This window comes from Ceratosolen solmsi, unplaced genomic scaffold (genome assembly GCF_000503995.2).
Source record: "Ceratosolen solmsi marchali unplaced genomic scaffold, CerSol_1.0 scaffold5, whole genome shotgun sequence".
In the NCBI taxonomy this organism is placed as follows: domain Eukaryota; kingdom Metazoa; phylum Arthropoda; class Insecta; order Hymenoptera; family Agaonidae; genus Ceratosolen; species Ceratosolen solmsi.
Window position 1 is genome coordinate 752,994 of NW_011948454.1, and position 10,030 is coordinate 763,023.

Below are 10,030 nucleotides of genomic sequence, written 5' to 3' on the forward strand. Positions count from 1 at the left end.
CAAGAACACATCTTTTGAATAATCCAACAGAATATTTATTTCTACACAACAGTGCAATATTATTATAATTGTTTACACTCATTAAACCTTGTTTTAAAATAAATATATTATATTTTTCAGCCTTGTCCGTTATTGATTTCCTTTAAAATTATCCTGCCGAGAGACTAATCCACTGCACTATTCAATTGGCAGTTCGAGCCATAAGCTAACCCTTTAAATCCGAACACTGGCAGACCTGATGTTTGCAGGTCCGGCTTAATTCCTTGAATCTGCTATCTGGCGATGAGATCATTCGGCTCGAAGGACCAAATGTTCGAAATTTAATGTTTATTTTATGGCTCGAACTGCCAATTCAATAGTTCAGTGGATTAATCTCTCGCTATAGCGATTAGGAAGAAAGAAGGCAGAAGTGGAAAGGCTGAAAAGTATAATGAACTAAACTGTATCTCTAATAATTAAACTGAATTGATAGTAAAAAACACCGTAAGCCAGGTGTGTGAAATTCCTGGTGAAAATTCCCGGAATCGCTGAATCGTTTTTACAAACAAGCTTTTGTAATTCTCCCACCTTTAAACTTCAATTAAGCTACCTCAATCCCGAACAATGTTTTTATTTTATTGTTTATCATAGTAATAAAATAAATAAATAAGAAAAATAGCTATTTTAATTTCAACATTTCTAAAACATATTAAGTATTTTGTAGTCTAATATAAGCTTTATATTGAATGTTATTATGATTGCAGCACTATATTAATAATAAATATTTATATAGGGTCAAAATAATGGTGCGACAGAATATTATTAACAGAAAATAAATAATTAGTTCATTTGCTACATAATCAATAAGAAAGATATAAAGTATTTACACACAAAAAAAGATTAATAAGTATTTAATGAGTTCCATAAAGTATTTAAAAGGCATAACGTTATGATCAAAGATATTATGTTTGTTACGGATTGAAACAGTTGAAAGCGGAATACAAAAGTGGGAGAGGTATGAGCGCGCGAACAGTTGTTTATAAACACTAGCCAACGAACTCGAAAAATGTTTCTACGCCGAAAACTCGAATATACGACTATAATTCCGAAGAATTATAACAATGAAACTTCCAAGGCTATGCCCTATTAACGTCACGACAAATATTGGCATAGCTACCAGGAGAAGAGCTTACAATCCAGTCTTGTCTCGGTTTAGCGTAATAACGATTACGTAGTCAACACGAAGAGCTCACAATCCATCATACTACACACATTAACGGATCACACCGATACTAAGATAGCAGCAAAACGGTCCCCCTTTGGACGACTTCGGTACGACAGCGGTAGTTCTTACACACCGACACTAAAGCAGGAGCGACCCAGTATCACTTAGACGACCTCGGTACGACAGCGACGGCTCTCATATATACTACTACAGTGGCACTTCTCGGAAGGGAAGGAGTCACTCCTCACCTCACGGAGAGTATACACACTCTCATCAGCACGTAAACCAATCGAAGAAACTTCTCCAAATTTTGCTCATACCATCATTCGTACATTTTATGATCATGAACTATTTATTATATTATTACATTTAATAAAGGAAAGACAAGAAACACTGTATGTATTATTGAATAATTGCATTGCCCCTTCCACTTGCCAGCAACACCTCCATCCACCATCAAAGGGAGGTTCTTAGCCTGATCCCAGACAATGTTATTTTAGAAATTTTAATCTATTTAATCTCGTTCGCTAAGTAGCCGTATTTGACTAATACGATTACGAAGTCAAATACAGTCGAATTGTTACGGATTACAGTATTTTTAAGCGGAATACAAAGTGGGAGAAGCATGAGCGCGAGAAACATTGTTTTGTAAACATTGGCCAACGGACTCAAAGAATGCTTCTACCCGAAAAACTCTAATATACGACTATAATTCCGAGAAGTAATAACAAATGAACCCTACAAGGCTATGCCCTATTGATGTCACGACAAATAGCGGCATAGTAACAGCCACCGATGCGCTATCGGCGCAGCCAGTTCGTACGAGAATATGTAAGGAACTGCACGTGTCGCGATTGCTTCTTGCTAGTACTAATCATGCACTCTTCACATCGGGCTCGCTATCCAACCCTGCCATCGCCATTGGGAGGCCATGGCAAGCATCAAGCAACCTATGATACTAATAACGATGCCACAACTATATTGGTACCCACGCTTCCGTAAGCAACGCAGACGCTCGTTCCTTACTACTTCTTACTAGTTAACAAGCACCCATCACGACAGGACCGCCAATCTACACTCGCGGTTTACGCTCGCATGTAAGTAACGCCAACGCTCGTTCTTACGACTACTACTACAGCGGTTCCTGCCAACTCAAGTAAGATGCGACCAGACGCTCGTTCTTACATCTTATCCTTACACCGCGGTTTAAGCCCACATCGAGCACGCGAACGTGCGCCAATACCACCACTACATTTGAGTTCACGGACACAAGCAGTGACATCACACGGACGTTCTCCCATCACTCCGTATACTACAGCTGACCTCACGCTGGATCCTAAGACGGCACTAACTTGCTTCCCCTACCACCACGAGTCTCCCACTACAAATATTCAACCCAAAGAAAGAAGGGAAATCACGCTCCAGGCTATCAAGAATACACGTACAGACATATCGCCACCAACATTAATGAAGAAACACTCATCTATTCATTCTATCATACACTCATTTCGACATTCATAGAATATTAACTATTCACTATTTATTAAATTTAATAAAAGGAAAGACTATAAACATTAAAGGCAGTATTGAATAATTGCATTGCCCCTTCCACTTGCCAGCAAGCCTCCACCCACCATCATAAGGAGGTTTTTAGTCTGATCCCAGACACTAATTGATATTTAAAAATCACATAATTATCTACTTTATGGTATAATCATTCTCATATTAAGGTATTTAATATAATATAATAATAATTTGAAAACTACCCCTATTAATATATTTATTAATAATTAGTAATAAAAATTATCTTTATATTATTACTTTTTTTTACTGCAACTTCAGTAATATCATTGACTATTTGAAAAAATTTTTTAAAATAATTATTCATTAAAGCTGTTATTATTAATAATTTATAGATAGATATTTACATTAGAAAGTGGAAAATATTTATTTTCATTGTATATCCAGATATGAAATTATATATATATATAGTTTTTTATCATCCAAAATCAATTTATTTTATAGTCGATTTAAGCATTACTTAAATAAAACGAGAATTAAGTCAACACAGATATATCCAGAGGCATATGAACTTATTCCACTTTAATTCCACACCTAAAATAAATTATTCAGAGTTCTCTATATTTCATTATATCATTTAATGTTAAATATAACGTGAAACTAAATGTTTCTATAAATATTTTCCGATAATGTTTATTTTTTTCCTTTTATACCCATTTAATATTAGTATTTTAAGTATATAAATTTTTAGGTATTTTTTTTCTATCAAATATCTATTGTTTCTTATTAATATAATTTCTTATTAATATTTTTTTGAAGCACAAAAGATTCCTGTTTCATTACTTTGAACATATTCAAATTAATACTTTTTTCTAAAAATGAAAAATCTAGATTTATGCTTATATTAATTGGATTGTCTTTAAAAATAGTATCTTAATATAGCACTTACAGTAATTAGATGTATCTTTATTACATCAAATTTATTATAAATTTGATTGCTAGATTATTATTACTAACATTATACTATATATATATTTTTAACGTAACATTATATATTTTTCAAGTTTTAATAATAACATAGCGTCTTTTATAGAATTACTAATGACTTAAATTTTTTATACCATTTTATTAACTAGAAGAGTGGATTACCGTATTATTCATATATATTATCTTAATAGCTTAACGACAAAAACTCTGATTATTAAATTTTATATTATAAGTAGATTCGTATATAAAAATATGGAAAACTTATTAAATACGTAATGTATAAAAAATAAAAATATTAAATTTTTTTCAGATGTATCATATCTTATTTCATATATTTTTATCATCGCTTAATATTAATGAAGTTTATGATGGAAATTTTGTTCTGCTTCTAAAAGTATTTATTTCCATATTATTATTGAACAAAACTCTGTATTTGTTCGGAATTGGAGCACTTTCCAAGACCTTTGGTTCTCGGAAATTTATAATTCTTCTAGCTCTCGATTTTTGTAAACATTTGAACCCGAGAATTCTCGAACATTGTAAAGCTTTACTTTTAAACGTCCTACAGTGTTTGTCTGGTCTCTGCACAACAACGTTGGTTGGAATTTTCTGACTTTCTAAAGCTTTGCTTTCCCGGAGTTTTCGAAACTCCTAAAGCTTTACTCTCGAACGTCTTGCAAAGTTTTACGTATAGCAACACCTATCTATCGTTGCCAGATAACTGAACTCTCGCGTGGATATATAAAGCGAACACGCGAGGAGTCTCACTCTTTCTTAGTGAAGACGTCATGGCACGAAACACGACCTGTCTTAGCAGAGCCACCACGGAATGAACATGCCCTCAGCTTCGAGTGAGGATCACGGCGGGAACACGCTGTCAAATTGTACAAGCATTCAAGTAGCTCACCGACAAGGAAAGGGTGATAGAAGAAGAAATCAACGACGTTGTGATACAATATAATACAGTTTGAGAATCATTCAAGTGAAATTGTAGCAACCTCCACGACTAAGAATTAAAGGAATCCTCAAGTATCTGCGAGGGCATTCTCTCAGTCTATAACCGCTAGTAGCGAACTTTGAAGGCATTTTCAAGGTGCGAGTGCGCCAGCCATCACGGGCATTACACGAGGAAGTACTGGAGATTTACGACCTTTTACTTTCAGTATAACCATTTACCATCAAGCGCACTAGGTCAAGGATCAGAAGGTTTACAACCTCTTACCCCTGCAAGTAGTGCATGCTAACGCCACGTGACAATTACCACCGAACTGCAAGAACTCACAGATTCTCAACACCATCTTAGAATCATATTCATTGTGTAGTCTGTAAATAACGGGGAAAAACGACAAGATACGCAACTGTGTTAATTATTGAATAAATGCGTTAACCTTTCCACTTGGCCGCAATCCTTCCATCGAACACCTGGGATTTTTAAGTCTAATTCTAGACAACTACACTAAGGGGTGTCCAGAGATTTACGACCTCTCACTGCTCAGTGTAGTAACCCACAACCAAGCGCACTGCATCAAGAGGTCCGGACATTTACGACCTACTACCTCGATATGTAGTGCATGCTACCACCATGTGTAACCACCAACGAAAGGCAAGATTTCAACAATTCTCATTATCAATGTAGAATCATAATTGTATACTTGTAAAATAAAACGCAATAAACAGCACGAAAAGGTCATAGGTGGACATAGTCTAATCAAACCATCTAGGTCCTTCGACCACCGATGACTGAATTTTTCAACAGTATTCTATCATTATCATATTAGAATGTTCTTAATCCATATATTTAATTTATTATTTTATTATTAATTTTACGAAATTTATATAAGTCTTTTTATTTTATTTACAACTGCAGAAGTTTTATAATTTATTTTTTTTTTTGTTAACATCTATGAAAATTATTGTAATTAAAGTTCAATTTAAACATACGGTAAACCATAGATCAGTAAATTATATAAAACAAGAATATACGTACCAAAATAATTTTTTTAATTTTATTGAATAACAAATTTAATTATTCCAGAATACAAATTTTTTTTAAAAAATAATATTTTTATATATTTAAAAAATTATTATATAATGTTTAAATAATGTATTTATGAAAAATCCATACTATTATCCAATATTAAATTTGAATAACACAATCAAAATTCAGAGCACTATAATTATTTCTTACATAAATCATTTACAATTATGTGTATGTAATATATAATATAAGAATATTATTATAATTTATAAATAATAAAAATTTGAATATACATTTTTTTGTAATTAAAAAATTGAATGCTTGTATAAACACAAAATATGAAAAGTAAAAAAATTTTATAATATAAGAAATTTAATGAAATAAAAAGTATTAAAAATAATATATTTACCGAAATTATAAATATATATATAAATTTTATTAGATAAATCAAACTAATTAGAAAACAAAATTTAGATTTATCTAATAGTTTTAACTTTGTATATACAAATTAAAAATATATTTATATTAATTAATAACTAGCGTTACTAAAATTTCGCTTTTCAAGCTTAACTATATTATTTTTAAAAACAACATTTATTATTAATATTATTAATTTTGACAATGAAATAGACAAAAATTAAATAGTATATAAAATTTATCTTTACTCCTAAAAAACTTAAATAGTTAATACAATTTTTAAGAAAAAATACATTTACTGTAATTTTGTGAGTTAAATTAAAGTTATTACCAAATTCCTCAAGATAACAATGAATTAGTGAATAAAAAAACAGTTAAGAATAAATAAATTATGAGTAGTATTTGAAAAATCCGTGAAAAATAAAAAAATATATAAATAATATAAAATATTTATGCTCGCACATCAAATCATTAGATTATTTTGAAAGTTTAAGCATAATAGAATGATTTTTAATTTTTGCATATACTATAATATAAATTCTGTAATTTATAAAATATTAGAAATTGCTTAATAAATGAAATAAATTCGGTTTAACTTCGAATTAAATGTATCGATTTAATCTAAAATCATTTTTATCTGATTTATTTGAAAATAATTAAGGTTATTTTTATTTTCATATAACCAAATATTTGTGCTAAATATATATCGTGAAAAGAAAATCATTTAAAAAATTTTCAAAGCTATTAAAAGGCAACAGAAAACTCAACAGGTACTCATCTATCTAGTTAATTTCCAAAAATGGTAATAGTTTCTGCTTTTCTTTATCAATTACATAAATTGAAATCAAAACAAAGGATTCAATTTCCATAATATTTATGAAAACTTATATAATTTAATGAATTGCAATTATTAATAAAAAAATTTATTTAATAAAATTTCAAAATCGAATAATTGCTTTTATGAGACTTATAAGAAAATAAATAGAATAATTTGTTTTTAGATTTAAAAATTACCTATTACATAGTACAAATAAATACTATACATAAATGCAAGAAGAAATATAAATAAAATATATAGATTCCAGTTCTATTATGAATAAAAATAAAACAAGTGCAACATATACGAAATTCAAAAACCACCTTTTTTTGAAACTTAAATAAACATTATATAAATTTGATTCGCATATTACATTTTAAATATAACAGACAATAATCGACAATTATATTTTTACAAAAATTTTATTTTATTGTTTATTGTTATATTTATTATATAATATGAAAAAATATATTAAATTTTTCAAATTTCAAGTTTGAGAAAAAGTTGTAGAGAAAGCGTTGAATCATTAATAATTTTATTACAAATTATTCTTGATAGAGAGAACAAGGAATAGTAGTAAGTCAAAAGATAAATTTTATTTTCGTGTTTTCTTTTTTAATAGTTATTAACAATATAGGCAGTGATGCAATATATAATATTTATAATTTATGATTGTTGATCTTTCAGTCTTACTTAACAGAAATACATGTTAACATTTATATTCCTCAAGAGATTTTAATACTTACTTTTAGATATTTAAGTGTTTTGTTTATAATTTAGAGTAACTTATAATTTTATCATTTTAAACATCCAATGCTCTTATTTATATTGTATTATTTATATAAAACAGTATTTAAAACCTTACTGAATAAGGATTACATGACGTTTTGATATATAATATAAATATACATTTTTCTTATTAAACAAAATGTTTTTAGAATTACACGTCATAGATTTCTGTCATAGAAAATGTGATTCTCAGGATGTTAATATAAATATTCAGTTTATTTTATTTTTATTGTATTAACCTTATATTAATTAAATTTCTGTTATTTTATTTTTGGTAACTTTTTATTGTATGAGTGAAGTATTACTGTAAATAATGGTTTTAGCTACAAATTTTATTATATTCTTTAATTGAAATTTATAAATTTTATATTAGAAATCATTGTCTTAAAAAATATAATTCAGAATTGCCAAATACCAACAATATTATGGTAGAAAAATTAAAGCTATAATTTTTTTCATAGATTATAAATAATAAAATTTACTTTTTGAATATAACTCTTTTGTGTTAATATATTAAGACAAATAATAAAATATTATAATTCAAGAAAACATTTATGAATGAAATCAGTGCAAAATTAATCATTAAAATAAATTGTGTAAGATTTTACAATCAATTAAACAATTAAATTTATATTATTAATAGCTATTATACTGATGAAAGAGTTATGAAAACAAAATCAAAAGTTTATGTACAAAATTATAACATCGTATAAAAATTTATTTCTTTTAAGTTTTTCTATTTACATTATATTTTTCACATATGAGATAACTAAGAATAATTTAATAATAATTTATATATGATAATTCTACCAAAGAAATCTGTACTATTCTGAAAAACTAATTTAAATATTTTAGCTTTTATTACTGAAATTAATTTAAATAACTGTATAGAATTACTATTTTCTGGAAAAATATCTTGAAAATAGTTTAAATTCTTCAAATTTGAACCAGCTTGTATTTGACACTTTAGTCCAGCAAAACCTCCTTGGAATTGAATTTCTAATGATGTTAAATTTATTTCTTTATAATAATTTAATACAATCCATTGAGGGCTTCCCTGCACATATAAATATACATATATTAAACTTGTATAAATACATTATATTTAATTACATTTTTTTTAATTACACAATCTGAATTCCAACATGTTTCATCATTCTTGTCAAACATAAATTGTTTCCCATAGATTTTTCCATTTTTATTTAACACAGAGCTAACTCTAGAAATATAAAATTTTACATTTATAACTTTATTTCTTAACTAAAAATTTCAGCTGCTATAAATATTTAAGGTTAGGATATCATAGAAAAAAGTAAATTTTGTTAATATTAAAATTCATACCGACATTCAAACTGTTGTTCATTTAATAACAGCGTCATAATTATAAGGTTTGTTGAAGTTTAAAATTTATTGACATATGAAAATATGTTATTCCACAGAATAAATGAAATTTCTAATATAAAAATGTCAGAATCTAACCCACTATAAAACATTTGTCATATAATATGCTTTTCTAATTGATTCTAAAAAATTATGAATGTATCTATCTAATGCATAAGAATATAAACAATACTTTCATGTCAAAAATAATTTTAAAAATAAATAAAAAATCGATTGAAATATTTAATGAATGCTTAAAAATTGCATGCATACGTATTGTAATGTGTTACTGTAGGTTATAAGAACCAAGTAGCTTAAACATTTTTCCATATGCGATTCGAAGAATGAATTATTAAATAAAATATAGGTTTGGATATTCTACATCATGATTTTCATTTAATTTGATTTCAAAAATTTCTACAAAATATAATGTGAAAAATTTGATACATCTTTTAAAAAAATATTTTTAAGAAATATGCTTTTTTATAGAACCATTTTATATTGTATCATTGCTCAAAGTGAAATTTAATTTGTTTTGTAATAAATAAATAATAATAATAAAAAACTCTTTAATTGTTCATAAATATATTGTTATAACCCACAATTGCTTGTATCAATAAATAACTCCGGACTGCAATATTCAATAAATCATATTAGCATTTAGTAATAAATTAATCAATTCTCATTGGCAATGAATAATACTTTTAGTAATTAGTTACGATTTCTTGATTATAAACAATAGCAAGATTGTAAGCATGTGTAATGGGAGTTCTTGTTCTAGAGTTCTACATTTATTTCTTAATTTATAAATTAATTTTCTATGAAAAAAAAATCAATGAATTGTTTATATTTACTTTAGTTTTACTATTTAAATTTAAAGTAATTTTATTAATTCATTAATTAAATAAAAATAAGCAAATGTCTATAAATTCATACA

At 27.3% G+C, this 10,030-nt stretch overlaps 1 protein-coding gene across 1 annotated transcript; it reads right to left on the minus strand.

The window, feature by feature from the left end:
- Positions 1-8,473: 8,473 nt before the first annotated feature.
- Positions 8,474-8,943, minus strand: LOC105366742 (nuclear receptor 2C2-associated protein; the record flags this gene model as incomplete). The annotated part of the gene is made up of 2 exons (XM_011505281.1): positions 8,474-8,770; positions 8,842-8,943. Coding segments are annotated over 2 exons (390 nt in total), but the record flags the coding sequence as incomplete, so codon positions are not given.
- Between the last annotated feature and the right edge of the window lie 1,087 nt (positions 8,944-10,030).